The sequence below is a fragment of the Phallusia mammillata genome, chromosome 1 (assembly GCF_965637545.1).
Source record: "Phallusia mammillata chromosome 1, kaPhaMamm4.hap1.1, whole genome shotgun sequence".
Lineage (NCBI taxonomy): Eukaryota > Metazoa > Chordata > Ascidiacea > Phlebobranchia > Ascidiidae > Phallusia > Phallusia mammillata.
In genome coordinates, this window is record NC_137252.1 from 2570131 (window position 1) to 2590124 (window position 19994).

At 38.4% G+C, this 19994-nt stretch overlaps 3 protein-coding genes across 4 annotated transcripts; all 3 read right to left on the reverse strand.

Annotated features, from left to right (window-relative positions):
* Positions 1-139: 139 nt before the first annotated feature.
* LOC145202626 (MARVEL domain-containing protein 1-like) lies at positions 140-4658 on the reverse strand. The gene is made up of 2 exons (XM_080075626.1): positions 4350-4658; positions 140-3879 (listed from the first exon to the last, which is right to left on the reverse strand). The coding sequence occupies exons 1-2, from the start codon at positions 4565-4567 to the stop codon at positions 3576-3578; spliced, it is 522 nt and encodes a 173-aa protein (XP_079931752.1). The 5' UTR covers positions 4568-4658; the 3' UTR covers positions 140-3575.
* Positions 4659-9159: 4501 nt separating this feature from the next.
* LOC145239695 (rhodopsin, GQ-coupled-like) lies at positions 9160-13747 on the reverse strand. The gene is made up of 7 exons (XM_080103083.1): positions 12511-13747; positions 12008-12192; positions 11513-11612; positions 10948-11092; positions 10408-10519; positions 9678-9797; positions 9160-9381 (listed from the first exon to the last, which is right to left on the reverse strand). Exons 1-7 carry the CDS (start codon positions 12566-12568, stop codon positions 9259-9261), a joined length of 843 nt encoding a protein of 280 aa, XP_079959209.1. The 5' UTR covers positions 12569-13747; the 3' UTR covers positions 9160-9258.
* A 196-nt stretch (positions 13748-13943) lies between these two features.
* Positions 13944-19991, reverse strand: LOC145239639 (uncharacterized). 2 transcript variants are annotated; one of them, XM_080103010.1, is made up of 7 exons: positions 19793-19989; positions 18877-18972; positions 17933-18539; positions 17369-17548; positions 16788-16913; positions 15754-15882; positions 13944-14473 (listed from the first exon to the last, which is right to left on the reverse strand). In XM_080103010.1, the coding sequence occupies exons 1-7, from the start codon at positions 19905-19907 to the stop codon at positions 14254-14256; spliced, it is 1473 nt and encodes a 490-aa protein (XP_079959136.1). In that variant the 5' UTR covers positions 19908-19989; the 3' UTR covers positions 13944-14253. The 2 variants fall into 2 exon arrangements, with proteins under 2 accessions (XP_079959136.1, XP_079959142.1); XM_080103016.1 differs by lacking the exon at positions 16788-16913 and having other exon boundaries at positions 19793-19991.
* Between the last annotated feature and the right edge of the window lie 3 nt (positions 19992-19994).

Here is a 19994-nt window from a genome sequence, read left to right on the forward strand (position 1 = left end):
TACTTGAACACGTCTACTTCCACGGACTATAATTTAAGGACAATTTGGGCCTGATATCCTAATTAAGTTGTGTGCATATAGTTTCTTTGCTGTATAGTGTATATAGTTTGAATCATGTCGCGCCAGATCAACAGTATCATAGTTGGTAAATTTCTCAAACAAACACGAAAACCATTTTTATTCCTTTTGTCACACTTATATAGATGAAGATGACTCAAGAAAATGAAACAAGTTTCGCTAATGTGACGAATAAAACACTGTGAGTGAAAATAGGATGATAACAATGAACCATCGTAAAATGCTTATATTCAGTAATGAATTAATCCAAGGGTTTTCTTGGGTCAAAACATATCTAGTCTTATACAATAGACATTGGCATTAAAACGAAAAGAAATTCAAAACTAAATACCGCACTAGACCCTTATAAACAGCTTTTGTCAAATGCAAGACTGGCAATAAGCTTGTGTACATGGCAAACACATCATATCGCAGTCAACAATCATTAATGATGGCAACAACGATGGTTGAAACATCTGCAATAGCGTGCATCAGAGCTGTAAGCGGGCCAGGAGTCCGAACCGGAACGTATAAGCCGAAACCGAATCGTTTTAAGGACAGAAGTTTAATTGACAAGCATGTAATAAAGAAGGCATACACAATGTACAACGGCCTAAACAAAGGATGTTAGGGCTGTTTGACATGCGGGTTCGAAGTCAGGCCCCAATCGAGCCCCTTTGTTGAAAAACTCAAGTCCCAAACCCGAAAAGACCGGCCCAACTTATAACTCCGGCGTGTATTCAATATGACAGTTCCATTTTTGATTAAGAATACCGCAGGATAAATAAAAACATACCTAACTAATTCAGTGATAAACCCGTAGGCAGTTAAGGTAACAAAATCTACACATGCAATTACGGCAGGAACAAATCAGAGTAGGACCGAGTAAAATTCGCTATAGCGAATATTTGCATGCAAGAAGTCGTGAAAGGCATGAAATGCGATGAAATGAGTTCGTGTCAGGGAAAACCCCACCTGATTATTACATCATAGAAAATAAAACACAACACAAACAATCAACAAGTGGCCAATACACGGTGAAGAACTGAAGATGTATATTGCTTGCATCAAATATTGCAAATGTAGAGGCCTTTTCTGCACACAATTGTTTGCTTTTTCGGCATCCTGGTAATAACGTTTTTTTATTCTATTCCACGTTTTCGTGATTGGTGCCAACAACTTTAGAATAAGTTCTTTTCGAGACGACCTTATCATAGCAATGAGAATACAAAAGAAACCTTTTTTTTAACTATAATCACTTTCGGATGACAAATAAAATTGGCGTTTCGGTTCACACACAGTATTCAAGCAATAACAAGAGAAGAGGGCATTATAATTGTGAGCTATTTAGGAATTTTAAGGTTCTATACACCCCGAAAACAATGATTTGTAGCCTATGTTTGTGAATATTACCCCAAAAAAGAACATAAATAATCTCATTAAGCCCCTTAAAGAAACTGAAGATGACAAACTATGACGTCACAGGGGAATGACGTCATAGAAGTAAAAATCCAATTAGTTGTTATCCCTTAGGAATTTTACATTAGAAACCTCTACCTCTAAATAGAAGTCTTATTTCAACTAAGCACTGGCACCACGCGTTCCGCAAGTACCGAGCAGACATGGCCGAATTTCTCTGCGTTGTAAAACATTTCGAAGACACTGGATAACTAGAATAGCGGTTTTCCTATATATTGCTGGGTTATATATACTACATCATATTTAATGATGTATCACATATTCCATTTACTATATTTATAATGGATATATATTTGGCACCTACATTTCATTGGGTCCCTATCTTTTTCCTGGCACTTTATAACCTAATTGTCTCTGCAAGCATAATCTAATGGGTCCCCACACATATGCATATGCGATTTGGTAACAGTAAAAATAGGGCACAATCACTGTTAGATATTTACCAATTTACTATACACATCATTTGATCTACATATATGATTGTTTTTGCAAGCAAAAACGAATGGGTCCCCATATGCGCGTTTGTGCGGATTTATGGTAAACAAACATCCTGGTTATTTTTAGATTCTTAAGGACAAGCTTAACCAACTTTAGCCTTAACCCAAAAAGTTTTGTCCGTATTGTTTTTGCATCATTATTGTCATATAATTACAAAAAAACAGTAAATAGGAAAAAAATAACAGGAAATACTTTCAATTTATTCTCATGCTTTGACCTTGATATTGTCGTTCAAGGTCAGTTTTTAAACACAATTTTCCAAAACTTAAAATGTGCTTGATAACTTAATAAAACGACATAGCATAGCTGCGCAAAAACAGCTGATTTCTAATCACCGACACGACTGCCTCATAAAACGTCGGTCCGGACGTCAAGCTGAGCACTCCCGCTGCATTCACCCGCCTTAATCGTAAACAAGTGAATTACTCCCTTGAGAGTTGATACTTCTATCTGACTGAGAAAATGGTCACGTAACGACTGCGTTCATGCGTGAAGCAGAGGCATTTTTTTCTATGCGCCACTATGGTCAATCACTCCCATTGCGTCAGCTGTGCACTGAGCGACAGCCAAATACGGTCATGACGTCATACGCATCGCCTGTCCCTGCCGTGACCCCGCAGCGTTAACGTTTACAGCGCAATATCACTAACACCGTATCATCTCAATTCCAACCAGAGAGAAAATGGTCAAGTGACGACTGCGTTCATGCGTGAAGCAGAGGCATTTTTCCATGTGCCACTATCGTCAATCACTCCCATTGCGTCAGCTGTGCACTGAGCGAGCACAAATATGACAGAAGACAGCATGTAAAAACATATTTTTACTATTACTGAGCCGATTGCACTGAAATTTTTACCAGCCAACAAGGAGCACCCTATCCACAGCTGTTAAAAATTTCAGCAGGTTAAGTCTTGTATTTCTGGCCTCAATAACATGTGAACAAACAAACAAATATTTGGGGGTAAAGGGGTGAAAATGGATATATACAACTTCAAGTTACAAAATAGTTTAAAATACGCTGCAATGTACCAATCAAAAAGTATGAAACTCCAGAAACATCTGCTTTAGCAAGTATAGCCGTTTCAAAAATTTCACGTTTTGGGGGGCTGTGGGTGAACCGAGGGATCAAACGGGGTCAAAATTCACATGGACCATCGTTTGACCAATATTTATAATAAGAGTAAATTTGAGAAAGTTTGAACCATTCTTTCTTGACCAAAACGTGGGAACAAATCCGCGTTAAAAATTTCACGTTTTGGGGGGATGTGGGTGAACCGAGGGATCAAACGGGGTCAAAATTCACATGGACCATCTTTAGACCAATATCTGTAATGTGTGCAAATTTGAAAAAGTTTGAACCATTCTTTCTTGACCAAAACGTGGGAACAAATCCGCGTTAGAAAGAAAAAAAGAAAAAAGAAAAAAAAATATAGACAAAAACAATATGGAAGGGGACCCATAATAATGGTACGAATAACAGGATCGGCCGTAACACAGCGTACAGGTACAGGATTTAAATGCACACAGAAGTCTGCAAATGTTTATGCGTTGACCCTATTGCCACCACCTGATGACGTAGTGGATGACGTCAACACGCACGAACAGCCTCCTTGCCAATGACGGAAGGCGATCACCGCGTGGATGATGTAGCAAATAGTGGTAAAGAATGCAAAAGCTGTAGCCGCTGCCAGAACCGGTTCGTTTCCAGTCCTGGCTGCTGAAACACACGATGCGATGAAGTAGAAGAGTGCCCAGAACGCGTTAAAGACGAATTCGATGATCGCCCACGGCAAGGCGGACAACTGGGTCGCGTGGCATCCGGCCATGTACAGGATGAACAGAATTCTGCGTTAAAAAAATAGAAATCGTAGAAATTGCAACTTCGGGGGAATACCCCATCGGTGCTTTTAAACAAGTTTGGAAAACGAAGAAAGAAATAATTATCGTTTGGGTTTTACTTTTTGTTGCTTCACACAGTCAAAAACAAGTTCGTTATAACAACATGACCAACTTACGAATAAAACTGACACTACAAAAATCACAAACGCATTTAAACCCATTCATCATTGCGGGTACAATTTTGGACACCGATATAGCATAACCCAGTCATTAAGACAAAGCGTTGTCAAAAACGTTTTTGGAGATTTTTTCAACGCATATGTTACATTAATTTTGGGTATTATTGGGGCAAAATTGTTAAATCCGGATTTTAACGACGGGTTTTCGTTTTTAGGTTGCATATAAGTTCCCTTGCATTTACGATTTTGATCAAGTTTGATAACCGTTGCAGACTTTTAACCAAACAATCAACTTACAGAGTAAGGACCCACGATGTAACAGCAACGAACATAATGAACTGGTGTCCTTGACTGGAAGGTGTCCACCACACAGAAGCAGTGAGCGCCCAGCACAGCAATCCAAATACAAGTTCACATATCTTCAATATTCCTGGTACCGAGGTGAGAAAGTTGAGATTAAATGAAACTGTAGTGACTGTTGTACTGGTCGTTGTTGTGGTTGTGTGTTCTTCCATTTCGCTGTGGCGTTTGAATCAACGTGACAGATGCTAATATTGCCTAAGAAAGAACCTTTGAAATGTAAAGGCAATGTGAGTAATAAGTGGTCGCAAAAATGAAAGAGAACGTATAATTTAATACCGCTGTGTCTTTTCTGCTCTGGATACAACCCTATTTACTCATACAAACTTTCTCTTTAAAATTAGATTGCATATCCAAACCAACATGTAAAAAAAAACGATACAGTAAAAAGTACGGCCCGACAAAACACTGTTTGAAAGACATGTTTTTGTTGGTTAATAAGCACAACTATACATAGTTAGAGTACTGTATAGCCTGTCTGCTGTGACGTTCATGATTATGGTGGATAAAATTTCTAAATACTTAAGTAAGGCAACAGTTAAATTGCGTCACGCCTATGGCTAGGTTTAAGACACACCAGTGACAAACTCTGAAACAACCAAAACATCTTTAGACAATAACAACCTAGCAAACAAACAATTTAAGTCTTTCCTACAACTATTACTCTTTATAAAACAACTTGGTAATGTTTTTAGCACTAAAGCAAAGTAAGAGCCACTAAAAAACGACAAGCTTTGCCCCACGTTAGACGTTAGCAATAGTCATGTGATAGTTGCTCATGACACGAACGGTGCATACGACGCGATCATAGTTCACTGGTGAAAATTTCCCTGCAAGCATAAACAACAACATAAATCAAACAGTAAACTGAAGCACTCTGAAAACTGAAATAATGTGTGCATTGTTTCTTGATTAACGTGCAAGAATGCTGTAACAATGCATATTTATGAATTAAGGCATTGTTTCGACTGGTTTTAAATCCGTTACTTCTTTACTGCAACATTATAAAGTTTAAACTTACTCCCCTAATAGCTGCACTTTTTTTGCGTTTCTCTTAATTGAAAGTAATGATATTGCGAACACATTGTTAACTAAAACTTGATTGATAGCTTTTAAATTCTAAAGCATTGTTCTTAACAACGCCACAATTTCGATCATATAAGTTTGCCTACAGGCCGACCGAAACTTTGCATTATTCATTTATTGGATAAGATTAGATATCAAAATCGTATTGTTGTAAAACTCCTTAGTCATGCAGTCTTTGGTTTTATTAAAAGGCGTTCAAATCAATGTTGTCGTACGCTTTTGACAAGTCGACTGACAAAACGTAAAACGTCCATGTTTTTGCTTCGGGCAGTTGCCATGAGTATAGGCTACTTACTGCCTGACGTATTTAAGTGTAATGTGGCGACGACTACTTGCCATTTTAAAACATATGTGGGAGTTTTAGAATATGGCTCATGCCCCACTTGTTTGAAAGGAAATACGTCGCTTTTATCAATCCTTTAGTATTGGTTAAGATAAGCAAAGATTCATACCTTGGATCAACCCCTAAAATGTCCATTAAAACCAGCGATCCCGGCACACTTGTATATATCAATCATAGTACACTAGGCCTATTGAAGTCGTTACACCAAAATCAGCCATTCACGAAGCAGTATTATGTATTATTCCAGTATTGCCCAAAATTTCTGTTACGGTTAAAGTGGGTTTATTGTTCAAAATGTTTTTGTAGTTAGTTGTTATGGACTTAGTGTATTTGCGTGTGGTGCCATTTCTTTTTAAATTAATAAGCCGGACGTAGGTTGTTATTATTATTAACGAACGATTTGATGGCTGCGTTCTCGTCATTGCAACCTTTTGTTTTTGAAATGGTCTGTTTTTCTATCTGTATGTACCAAAGCCTGGGCCCTAAAACGCATACTAGTGTATTTAAGGTACACAATTCACGGTTTTAACGATTAAAACGAACAACAAACAAGCCAATATATGTGTATATAGAACATCACGCTTCGACAGCAGCTTGTGTCATTCTCAAATGCAATGATATGAATGTAAAAACCAGCCAGAAAGTAAAAGCAGTAAAAATGCGCAATTAGTATTATGTTTTGCACACTTACACGGTTTGCAGGTTGTACTAAACAAGATAATAATACCATTTAATCCTGCATGCAATTGCTTTAACCGCGGATATTTGCATTTATTAGCATTTGGTCGTTTACAAAGCACATTAAACCACAATCTAAAGCTTATACAGTTTTCCATATACGCCGCACATGTTTGCTGTTTAATCATCGCACCACAGAAAAGCCAAGATGAATTATTCATTAGAAATTGATCTTGCACTTGTATTGCATTTCTTCATAATCTCCATAGAAATAATTATATAAAGGGCGGCAGGGTCAATGTAGATGTTCAAATGCAACAGGGATAAGTAAAAAAATATATTTCTTTGTAATCGTTTTGTCTTTACAAGATAATGATTCAGTGTTAACTGCTAACTGTCGGCTGTACGTCCTTATTTTAAGCAGCAAAAGCGACGCCAGTTCCGATTTCATGCAGTTTTTTATGTTTTTTGTCAATTTTTACTTCCCAGATAAAGTTGTTTTGTTTTACTAATGTTGGAATAAGTTTTTTGTGAAATATTTCACGAATCAAGTTGTCACATATACTACCGTATAGTTCAGCACATTTCACACCAGTAAAGATCTAGTTTTAAAAATAACTTGTACATCGCGTTTCCAACCCAATAACAACAAAATAACTCACGTAAATTTATACCCACGCCGCAATCCGCAAAACTGCGTTTCCTCAACGGATAAAACCTCAAGCTGTCATCGCAATGCGCGTTTTCAGATTGTGCAGCGTTTTTGACTGGTTGTCTTTCCTATTTATCCAAAAACCAGGGGTCGGCATCCCTTGGTACAAACCCGAAGGTTCTCAATTGCTTGTTTTCATTTATTATGCAATAGTCTTAACATCCAGTCTACATACACAAAACGCTGCTTACTATTTACTGTTGATACCCGCTGGTACAAACCACTATTACCCACAAAATGTTGGCACGCGAAGTCATTACCACATGGAAACGACAAGTAAATTGGCACGCGTCGACTAAAAGGTTGCCGACCCCTGCTTTAAACTATAGTATATCAGGTTTCTGCATCAACTTAATTTAATTTCATTCCTCGGTAGACTGTGTCAAAGTTTTAACTGTTACGCACAACGCGGACTCTATGATGCAACAATACTGATTTAATATTATTATCACGTCACAGTATCAAACTTATTAACTGTCAATCATCTGACGCAACAAACAGGCAGCTAACATGTGCTTCAAATTCTCACTATCTGTCGGCGCAGCACACTTCCATTGCGCTAAAGCGAATTTCCTCAACAGGAGGGCTTACAGCACAGCACAGACTCAGCTGACTGATATCCGGTTTACGAGGCATCGGCTGTGACATCACTATACGATCTGTTTTGTCCCGACTGCAAACACCAACATTGCGTAGCGTGGGAGTTAATGAACACAGTTATGTAGTATGTAGGCGTTGGTTGCTTTCCGTAACCAGTCGTACATTGTTTTGGACACAATCAACGACACAAACACTCATTTGCAGGAACAGAACAGTTCCGTCTGATTAATTGCTCGTGTCGCGAGTCGCCATTTGTCGTTGCAACTTGGCGCGTTTTAGTCAGCACGGTTAGGGCACGTCTAAATTAAATTCACCAATGGGAGCCACAAGCTTTTTGTGCAATCAACAAGTGCAAAAACTAGAATAACGTAAAAAATGTTTTGTGATAAATGTCTGGACATTATTGCTCGTATGACACAAGCCTAATACGTAAGACCGCTGCAAAATCCTAATAGTACTTTAAAAGCACGAACTTTCAGCAGTAAACTTTCTTGTCAAAATGTTGTAAGAACGTTTTGTGAAAATTGTCTGGACATTATTGCTCACATGATACAGACCTAATCATGTAACATTGCTATAAATCTTAACAGTACATTAAAAGCACGAACTTTTAGCAGTAAACTTTCATGCAAAAGCTTTTAATTTGACAAACAACTAAACATGCCTCAGCCTTCATACAACATATGTCTAACCACTGCTAATCTACTGGACTCACTGAATGCAGTACAGACTTCCTCAATACAATAGGCCTACATCAATTTATTATTCCTGACATTGTATCCTCACGTTGACAGTTATGTTAGCTTCCTCATGGTGCTTGGTACGTAAATAGTCTTATTGTAACCGAGGTACAGCAAACGACCGCTGATTGACACCAATGCAGAGTTACTAACAAACTGTCTGTGCATCAATTCCCTCTGTCCTGAAGCGGCGCGTGCAATTACGTTTGCGTGTTTCAAGCGTGACGTAATGGCTATTTTTTCCTCGCCGCTCCAAGGGCTTGGTTTAGCTTGGGGTGTACTATTCTCCAAGGAATGTGACTATTGTTGTATGGGCGATACTGAACTGGTAATAAGCGAAACCTTTGTGTTTATGAAAAATTCTGTGCCATTTTTTTTCGTAGAAGCCATGAAGTTTTTTGATAATTTTTGTTTTTTCTGATCCACAAATGCTTGTTATTTCTGATCCTGTGGTACTAGTGTAGTGTTTTTATAGTATTCTCCACCATTTTGATGTGCACAATTAGAGTATACATCAAACAAATACCAACACAACTTGAAGAGCGAGGATTTTTGTAGTTATCCTGTATCTACATCTTCCAGACAAAACACAATCTATTTGTTTTTATTGTCAATTTCCGAACATAAACAGTCAAAAATTGGTTGAAACAAAATTGCCAATATTTTTGTCGTATTGCATTACGATTTCTATTGTTGCTTGACGGCCTCTTGGCGCCTCCAGTGGATAACTTCTTGGCAAGCTGATAGAAGTTCAGGATCAGATTGCATGTAAATGTACGGGTTCAATGCTGGGATAATCTTGGGCAGAAGCTGAAAAAAAAAACGTTGTCCTAGTTACAAAAGTGCGGTTTGCTTTTCAAGAAATAAATGTTATTCGTATGCTATAGCAGTGGTTCTCCTACTTTTTTTGTTGCGACGCCTATGGAAAAGTTTTCTGGACTTGCGACACACCAGCAAATAAAAGTTAATGAGGAAACTTATTATTAAAGTTATGTTTATTGATATAACAACAAAAAGCCACGAAACAGAACTATTCTGCGACGCCCTTGGAAAAAAAAATGAAACGACGCACCAGGGCGACTCGACGCACAGTTTGGAATGCTTACGTAAATAACCGCCACCATCCACACTGGTAGAACACCGACCCCAACTGTGACCTTCAAACTTGCGTACATCGCATACGGACAGTAGCAAACCAGAAACAGGGCTGGCACGATCTTGGAAAGCTGAAACATATACAAAATCCTGACTCAAATATAGGTTTATAACATACAGAATGCTAAAAAACTAACTTATTGTAAAATTTTGTTTAATCTGCCAACGTCGTACAGGTCGTATCAACTCTTGTTTGTCGGTTTTATTTGTATATTTGTATTCAATGGAAAGTACTGTTTGTTACAGAGTTTTAAAAACCAGATGGACAGTCAAAATATAGTTGATGCAGTTTTGCTGTCACATTTTACATACGGTATTTTTTTGAAGTTTACGACCTAAAAAGTAGTCATAGCACTGCTTCGTTGGGTTACATCAGCAGTAAAACCAAACTATTCGTTCAGTTTCGTCGAAGCACCTTCTGTTGGAATTGAAAAAAAAAAAACGTGGGTGACTGTAGCACACATGGGGACTTTGAAAGGTGAAATAAACCAGCAGCGCCGTTTTGGCCATAAAAAGGCGAGAAAAGGCAAATTAAGTATACCGTGAAATTGTTTGAAAAAGCTTTTTTCTTGTGCGCCACACTGTTCCACCTATAAACGACCAAAGCAGATTTGACCCGAAGCATTTCCTTTAGTTAATACGTGACCGGAAACATGTGCGGAAACTTTAACATCAACTTACCATCTGTTGCTGCTTGCTTTCAATACTCAACTTGTTGTAGTAGCGGAAGATTTTAGTGAGAGGATAAACAAACCACACTGCAGCCACCAACATAATGTAAGCTTGCATCTTGCTATGAAGTGAACAACACAGTAGTTAGTATAACCAAGTATTGCTCAACACAATACTTAGCTGCTTTCTAATGCCATAGCGGAATTTGGTTACAACAAAGTTGTGGGCAGGCTGGAGTACAATCCAGTATCTCGTTATACAACATTGCAACATTGCCGTTTATATGTGGGGGTTATCATTCTCTTTTTGCGTTTTTCTTGGTGTATTTTAACGATTTTACCTTCAACTTTCTTTCATATACTAATCTTGCACAAGCACCTAAAACTTAACTACCCCAGCTAAGAACCATCGCTTAAAGCCGGTTGTTGATAAAGAAATAGTTTGTTAGTCCAGTCGGGCTTTTGATTTTACGCTCGGTCACATTTGTCACCGTGAGAAATTAACTAGTTTCGCTAAAAATTCTGGTTTAGGATCTCTAGCGTCACCTACCTGTCATGCTGGTTAAGATCCACAAGGCACCCCGCGGTGTGTTCGTGCGCAACTTCATAAGCCCCGAAACCGAACGCGGGCAAACTTGCAGCAACAGCACCAAGCGACCACACCAAGATCATGAAGAAGTTGTAATTCTTTCCACCTAAATCAATAACAAAATCTTTCTGTAAATTAACATGTCAATTCCTAGAGTGCTCAGGTTAACAATCCATAGATTAGTTTGAGTATAAACAAGGTTAATTCGATTTTATGAATAGAAACTGAGCAAGATTTATCAACCCAAACATACGAGTCAAACAGAAAATCGATGAGTAAGTAACGTTAACATACAAACTCGATCGTATAACTTATGTTTATTCGATTTGTAAAAAAAATGATTCGTCTGTTCACAATTACTATTTTTAAAAACTGTGATACTTTAAAGTGGAGCCCAGCATATCCGCTGTTATTATTATTTGACGTTTTAAGAATAGCATCAAGAAGGTCCCGCTAAAATTGGTCAGTTACGATGAAGGTATCCACTTGACAATGACACACATGTATTATTTCTTGTATTACTTACACATGTCGGGTTGACATTGCTGGTAGTATCGGTCAATAGCGATCCACGTGATGCTTGCTATGCTGATAAAGCCAGATGCCAGGCCCATCCAAGCGTTCACCTGTTTGTAGTTGTCAGTTAAAAAAGATAGCGAGATTATTGTCAGTTACTATACCAGCAAGATATTATTCCACAGGTTTTCTACAGATTCTAGTCTAGTGTTGGCAACTATATCAAAACTTGGAAGAGGGCAGTTGGAGTTCGTTTTGAGATGGGTTTTTGCGACTGTTACATCTGCGCTGCTTGCTTTTTATCGCTTTTACTCTTTTAATATTTTAATACAAGTTTGAATTGGGTATTGGCAGACCGTTATTGCAGCAGAAATATTTGCACCTTTTTTATTACCACACTCTTCCTAAAACAAATGTACATGTTTAGTAACAGCACGGTAAGTGCCGAACAAAAACGTTACATTTAACGTTTGTTGTTTGAACATAATCATCATTATGACGTCACCTGACAGCCGAACTTGCCGAAAGGCCAGGTGCTTTGAATTGTTGACATCACAATGACGAGCATGTGGATCAGCATCATAACGTCAGAGGTGGCTAATGACGTCAGCCAAATGTTTTTCTGCTGCAGGTCTTTTCTGTTCCATATGGCAAGAGCCACAACCGCGTAACCAAGCAATGCAGCGATCACTGTTGGAATGAAAAGAGTGAAGTTATAGGTTTAAGATTGTTTGGGAATCTTGCTGAAATATTTCGACTTGTGACTTTTGACCGTTTTTCATGTTTCGAAATGCACACATGACACTTCGCGTGTTTTGTATACGCTCAATGTCACACAAACTTATTCTTTGTGCCGAAATGCTACCATAAAAGCAATTTGTCATACGTCTTCATCTAAAGAAGTTCATAGCCACAATGCATAAAAAGCAACAGCTAGTTTTTACACATATATCACGAAATAAACAACATTGGGATAAGATATAATCTTTAAACTGCATGTCGACTTACCAATCAGCAACAAGAGAACTCCATACGCGCCTCTTACAGTGGTGTTGTCCAATTCCATGATTTTTTTTACAAAGAAGTTTAACACGAAAACACAAAAATGACACAAATCTACAAATTATTAATTTTTTTAGCTAAGTTTGCCGAAGTACTTTAAATGTTTTTGCCACGGAAATGCCTTAATTATTAATTAAGGCTTAATAAGTTACTGTTTGTTTACCGTGTAAGAAATTACTAGTTTATCTTACTCATGCCACCATTGTTATATATTGGCATTGCAACACTTTCTTTGTTCTTGTTATACCCTACTTTACTACTTGTTTTGTATTTATTGACAACAAATCACCACCCTACCCTAGTAACATCGGTACATGCTTGTATCCATATTACATGGTCAAAATGACAAGTATCTTACTTAGCACAGCACTGGTTTGCAGCCAAAAAATAAGTAATCACGACTTGAACGTTATTGCTTTGTATATACCACCGTCTGTGCTGTTTATGATCCCTAACTTCGGTTCAAAACGTTTTACAGTTTGCAACAAGATGTAAAGGGCAATTTAAGCCTATGTGACAACGTGCATTCCTTGTTGCTTTATTGCAAGTCAGAAATATAACCCAACAAAATAGGATAACAAATATTTTTTAATTGTAAAATGCTAACCATTTTCATTGTTACTTGGACAATCGGCCATTGTCATCTGTATATTGCAATGTAGTAAATACGTTCCACTAACCTAGACTGCTTAACACAGATACATTCATTTACTTGTTTATATTGTTTAAAATCGTGATTCTGTTACCTGACACAAATCACATGCAAACCTCAACTGAAACTGTCCAACTAAACTAAAATTCACCAACTAAAACTGAATTGGACAGAGCTACACTATGTCACGTTTCCAAAGCGTGGATAAAACAGTTGCCACGCTTTTGGAATTGGTTGAAAACGCCTTGGAGTGTTTGCTTACGGCACATTGTGCAGTACAGCAAATGCCGAATTGACATTGCTTTAGTGATTTGTGATGGGTATGCAGTTCCAAACACGCGCAGTTGTTTGAGATTTTTGACTGCCATTGCAAAAACTAGTTTTGTCATGAAATATTGAGTAGATATTAAAACAATAACTACTAAATAGCGTATTGTTCCTAATAAATCATGATCGTGATTTCTTAAGTCAAAAGATATTTGTTTGTTTCTTTAAGTCTTAGCATTGTGTTATGATTAATAAACTAGATCAATTACTAAAATGTCATTTCTCACGGATAACATGCAAAAGTCTAAAAAGCACCAAACCAAAAAAGGAAAATCCACATAATAAAGTCCTATTGTTTCAGACTTTGTGTATTTACTTTGCCCGGGCCATGCATTAATATGTAAAGGTATGTGTATTGTGCTCTGCGTATCTAAGGCAAAACTAAACACCAGTCAAAGGGCAAACCGCTCTTTGCGTATTGCACGACAAAGTATAGCTAACGCAGCAATTAAATAACATAAAGACCAAAAACGCGAGCTTCAAAACAACCAATGAAAACTTTCGATAAAAGTTTCAAAGTTAATGCAAAAGTGTGTTACCTGCAGAGACAGTAAAATATAAATACAATATTCCACTAAAAATGTTGAATAAATACTTTTTGTTTAATACTGTAACCTGATAAAAAACGCATGTATATATATCGGGAGAGAAAAGGGTAGGGATCTAGCTTTAAATATTTTTTGAAACACTGCACAACAAATGAATCCGTTTCATCCCCATTCTTCTTCAGCTAACTCCAGAATATTTTGCAGAGTTCGTTGAAATGAGAACCAACTGCATCTATAGTCTGGACTTGCTTGTTTGGCGCACATCATCAGTTTTGTCAGCATGGGTTCGTGTTCCCACAACGGCGGTACAACGTTCGCTAATCGAGCAAAGATCCATTTGGAAAACAAGCAAAGGTAAGCGCTTGTGTCCAATCCCCAACACCTAAATGTAAACGGACTTTAGTGGTTGTTTCAATTAAACTTGTGTTCTACAGGATCGACAGTTTTAGTCGGTTTTTATCTTGGGTCAACGCAGTGGTTCTCAACCTTTTACGAAGTGTTTTTACAAAATACAAAATCTTTACTAAACAATTTAAAACATTCTCATTACTCCCCGAAAAGTAACTTTCAACAAGGTTTCCAAAACGGCATTCAGCCCTAACTAATTAATTCTTGAATAGGGCAAAACTGGTAACTTGAAAACTGTTGTTTATCCGTTACCACCTTTTATACCGAATAAACACTTCACGTCGCGACCCCTTTTAATCTCTTTACATTTTACGCGACCCTTCACGGATAATATGATAAACAGTTCGAAAAATACGTTGTTGTAATTATTGGAACGCTTTAATGCGAGCGAAAACTAAAAACAACCTACCCGTACTCGAAATCTACTACTTTACACGTAGGTAACCTTCTGGAAACAAAATGAAGCAAACATTTATTTAGTGTGATTAGCTTAAACTTTGTGTTTTCAGTGACAAGCCTCTTGTCCGCAGAAACGTAGAATAGTAATGGAGTCATAGGCGTAGAGTTTTTTTTGAAAAAAAAGGGGGTGCGACTTTTGATCACTGGCGTCGACACCTATTCCATGTGCAGTATCTGTACCCGTATAGGACCAAATACCGATACCAATTACGTACTTTAGCCATTAGTTTCTGTCACATTAATTTGCAAATATCACTTGACGCAATTTCTTCGTGTGGTTTGGAGTTTGGACGTACCGAAAGGACGATTTGCCGAATCGACAATTTTTACAACGATTTAGGTTTTAAGTAATTTGGCGGAAAACAAAAGTAAAGCCATTCATGTTTCAAATCATGTATTGTTGACGCCTTGACCAAAATTACCTCTGTATTTTTTATTTGGAGTATATAATACTTAAACGTTAGTCTAAATGTTATTTTTATGTTGCATTAAAATGCCTGTGTATTTCAAACCAATTGCAATTGTTGCATTTCAACCGACGTCTGTTCGATCAATGGCGTCACTACAAGCGCGTTTGTGTTTAGCTGGAAACGCTTAAAAACCGACGTAACTTGAACAAAGATGCGACGTTATACAAAGTTCAAAGCCGGCACCCCGCACCCTCTACGCCAGTGTATGGGGTACTTAGTGCAAAATTGGTATAGATCTCTGCGACCCCTCAAGTTTGGGAAGCCCTGGACTACATGACGCTTACATCAATACGTCACCCGTTTTGACGTCATCAGTATTACGTACCTGTTGTTTTCGCCACAGTATCCGCGTATCTCTTTACAGTGTTGTCCGAACCGAAACAGAAGTTGTTGTCCCTGCCAACCTGGGGTCGGACAATCCACCCATGAGCGGCATGATACGTCTGATAAGGGTCTGTTGAAATATAGACCTGGTTTATTTGTTTGATCACGAATGTTTTGTATAAGCGGAATCTTAATTAGTGGTTCGTAACTGTTATCCAAAGCAGGGGTCGGCAACCTTTTTTGCATTGCGGACCGGTTTTGAAAGTGAAATTTTATCGCGGACCGGTCTTCAAAAGACTACAAATATTTAGCAATAAAAACGCTTAAATTAGTTTATCATCCCCGGGATACATGGGCGAAATGTTTTATTGCATTTAACCTGAAAAAGTATATAGCCTTAGGTTTTCAAAAATCGGGTAATAATTTTCGATTTTAGAAAGCGGTTTAAACCGGTTTGGAGGTTCGGTAGGAGGCAGAAACCGGTCATAACCGGTTTGAAACTGGAATATTCCCACGAAAACCCACCCAAAAGCGGATTTTTCTTCGATTTTTTGACCCCCCAAAAGCGAAAAAACGGAAAGGCTACGGCCCGGTAACGAACTCATCACTGATCCAAAGGACCAACTTATCGATATTCGACAATGTATCGAATTGTAGGAAAAAAATGAAAATTGAATGCCATAACAACGCAAGTTAGAGAAAATATGACATTACATGATAACAATCCAAAGCTGGGATAACTGCGTACTGCGTTTATGATGAAAACCGTATTTTCCGGTCATAACTGACTTTTTGGGTGCTAACCGACTGATGGAGAGGGTCGCAATCGTACGAAACCTTAATTTTCTCATTTATTTTAATATCTTATTGTTGCTAAATACGCTTTACACAAATGACTTGATTTGTATTTTTGTTAGCTTGTTATGATGTCAGCTTGTTATGATTGTTATGATAGTCAGCGAATATGATAGGGGTTTGTGGTCAGATCTTTTGCTTACCGAAGATTTTTATGAAAAGATTAGAGTTTAAACCCACCTCACATAGTGACCTGAACCCACAAGTGAACCTGAAAACATCTCCAATGAATCCAATGACGTAAGCATGACGTCAAAGTTCTTGGTAATGACGATATCTTTCGGACGTAGCTTGTAGGGGAATACCCTAAAATTCGCAAGGAAAAAAAAAATCCTTTCCTTTGTCGTCGAAGGAAGCAGCATAAAAATGCGATTGACTTATACTGCTTAGTTGCATAGAGATTGTAATCTAGAGTTGAAAGTCGAGCTGGGCTTTTCGAGGTTGTTTATAGGGTTCAGGTTTAAGTTGAAATAAAGCGGGACTAATCCAGGTCTGACTTCACACTCGGCCACATTGGTGACCTAATTTCACCTTCATTGATATAACTTGTGTAGCTGCAGCGCGTCTACCATCCCACCACCAATTGTACCCTCATCTTTGTCGCGCTTTTTAACGTCTAAAAGTTGCGCAGCTATTTCCGGCCTGGTGAATATTTTACCGGAATTGACTGCTACGATTTTGCCCGGCGAAATAAACTCAACTCAACTTTAAGGCCAATTCAGTGTTTGATTACTCACTATTGTCAGCATATTACAACTTACCCATTCTTCCAGAAGTTTGCGAATACATTAGTGAAACCCATGATAAGTTGCACAGCAGCAAGTGGAGGATTCTTGTTGTTTGTTACTTTTCTATAAATAACTCGAATATTGTCGCAATCGTCGTCGAAAAAATCCTTCTCGCATAACTGAGTTTCTTTGTCGTATCGATGTACAACATATCTGCAAAACAAGTCGCGCAGGTTAAATGGTGTTTCATTTTTATTCCAAAAACTTTCCGGTAGGATGGCGTTTTATGTCTGTATGTGGCATTAGATAAATCACTACATTTCCTATCCCTAGCTGGTTTATTGCTTTGAAACATTGGTTCTTTTCAGGGCGAAAAAGCCTCAACGTTTCGTTAACAGCACAGTGCACACTTTGTTTATACGTTATACCTGATTCTTTTTATGTCACACAGAATATGGCCACTAGCACAACTTGACATCGTATTTTCAGGAAACTACTGTAGTTGCTTGTAAGGGATCTCCAAAAAATTACCGAGGCCAATCCAGGTCACTATATTGCCCGTAAAATTCCAAACTAGCTACACTAGCATCCACACACCTTATACTGTGTACCAAGAGATCCGTCGCATTTCCATCGATCATAGCGACGTCACGCCCGTCACGTGACCTCAAACACGCGGCGTACATTCGGGGAATCCCCGGCCATCCGCGCATCGTCAGCATTTTGTCGATTTCCGCTGTAGCAAACTCGAACCTGACTTCCGCTTCCGTGTGAAACGCTTTCGGGCTCACCGGCGCCACCATGCGATCTACAGTAGGACTGACGTCAATGACGCGATAATGCGTGAACGTGGTGACGTCATACGAGCGTTTTGCGTCCAAGTTGAGATCGCCCTTTTGGAAGAAACCTCCCGAGAAACCTTGCTTGAGTCGCGGAAAAGAGTTGACGTCATCAAGCATCGTCATTCCCGCGCATCCGATCACGTGACCATCGTCAATAGCGTTTGTGACGTCATTGGCGTCGATTGTTTTCGGGATTTCCTTCCTGAGGACTTTGAGCACTTGCACTAACGGTGAGTCCTGGATGGGTTTGACTGTAGCGATTGTTTCTACATTTACTTGATAATCTCCCTCCCATTTGTCGTCATGTTGCATCACAGGAAGCAAAAGCGATAAATCGCGCTCCTCGTTCTCCCAGTTGAAGACTTGAAATTTAAGAAGTGTTGCATATTTCTATTCAACTATTTTCACCACAAAACTTAAACTGCAAATATGCGCAGGAATGTGGTGACCAAAATATGAAGTTTTATATGTAAGATCACACGAACCGCATTCGTCACACAGACTTGTTTTGTTGAGTAAGGTTTGCCAACACAGTAAAGTCTAAAAACGAGTATTTATCACATGAATATGTCCGGCAATGTTATTTATGTAACTATTGATAACTTATATACAGAAAAGTTAACAAACCCAGCTGTAAAAATGTGCTTTTTTAATTGTTTGCAAGACAAACGTTTGTTTCTCGTCAACTCAGCTACTTACATTTGGTTGCATTTGAAATCCCCACGAGTCTTGCGACACTGGAGTGATCCAATTTCTCTTCATCTCTATCCCGTCCAATCAGATTTGAACACGGAGCTAGATGGAAAAGATAGTTTGTTACGCAAAAAGAAATCTATCAACGAAACTACGAATTTAGTTCGTTGAGAATGCCTAAAGTGTATGTGAATGGCTTGTGAGTTGATATTCTTTGGACGGGGTTGAAGTTTGGTTTAAAGTTTTTCACTATTTTCGGTCATTTGCGTTACCTGGTCAGTAATTACTTTAAACACAACACTATGGACATAAATCATTTAGGGACCGGTTGTAATATGCAACACATTCGTTGTATATTGTGAGTTGTAGTGTCGATCAAAATTCCACAGCTATAAAAGCAGTTAAAACGAAGGCTTTCAATTTCGTTGAAATGAGTTGACCCTCTGATTATTGTTTTGAAACCGGAAAGTATTTCCAAGAAATACTAATCTGACACCGCTGGTTACAATGTGCCCCAACCATTTTCCTCTCAGTAGGTTAAAAGCAGAACAATCGCCTCAGTTATGCCTTCAAATATAGAGCTATTAAACTCTGGTTTAAACGGATGTTTTAAACCGGGGGTCGGCAACCTTTCTCGCGACGCGTGGAAATTTACTTGTTATTTCCCAAAATTTTTCTTAGTCGTAGAGTTCGTGCCAGCTGATCTTAATAATAAGGAGAAAGCAGAGCGTTTTGTGCATCTAGGCTAGATTTTAAGACAATGTCATGATTAAAAGCCAGGGTTGCCGACCCCTGTAAACTGATTTCGTTAGCTTACAGCTCTGTGCTAGTTCACTTGATAGTTATAGGCAATAAACGAGTACATTCTGAGTACTGGCAATCCCTGGTATTCGCACGAGTAGTTTTCCCATCACGCACTCACCCGTGAGCAATATATGATGTGACAGCAGGATAAACGCGTTGAAGGTGATGACGATTAAAAGTAATCGGATGGATCGACTTCCGGACACTTGATGGCGCCATGGGCGTTGGTTCATAGTTCATCACGTGACGAGGGAATGTTTCATGACATTATGGCTTGAAAAGTTATCTTAACCGCAACCAAAACTATATCACTATACAAC

Excerpts from the sequence above, each read along its gene's own strand:
- LOC145202626 (XM_080075626.1), bottom strand. The coding sequence starts at position 4,567 with ATGGAAGAACACACAACCACAACAACGACCAGTACAACAGTCACTACA. Across the intron at positions 3,880-4,349 it reads ACATCGTGGGTCCTTACTCT|AATTCTGTTCATCCTGTACA; the intron begins GTAAGTTGATTG and ends TTTTTAACGCAG.
- LOC145239695 (XM_080103083.1), bottom strand. The coding sequence starts at position 12,568 with ATGGAATTGGACAACACCACTGTAAGAGGCGCGTATGGAGTTCTCTTG. Across the intron at positions 12,193-12,510 it reads AGTTCTCTTGTTGCTGATTG|TGATCGCTGCATTGCTTGGT; the intron begins GTAAGTCGACAT and ends TCATTCCAACAG. Across the intron at positions 11,613-12,007 it reads TCGGCAAGTTCGGCTGTCAG|GTGAACGCTTGGATGGGCCT; the intron begins GTGACGTCATAA and ends AACTACAAACAG.
- LOC145239639 (XM_080103010.1), bottom strand. The coding sequence starts at position 19,907 with ATGAACCAACGCCCATGGCGCCATCAAGTGTCCGGAAGTCGATCCATC. Across the intron at positions 18,540-18,876 it reads GATTTCAAATGCAACCAAAT|TCTTCAACTGGGAGAACGAG; the intron begins GTAAGTAGCTGA and ends TTAAATTTCAAG. Across the intron at positions 14,474-15,753 it reads TACTGTGGCGAAAACAACAG|GTGTTGGGGATTGGACACAA; the intron begins GTACGTAATACT and ends GTTTACATTTAG.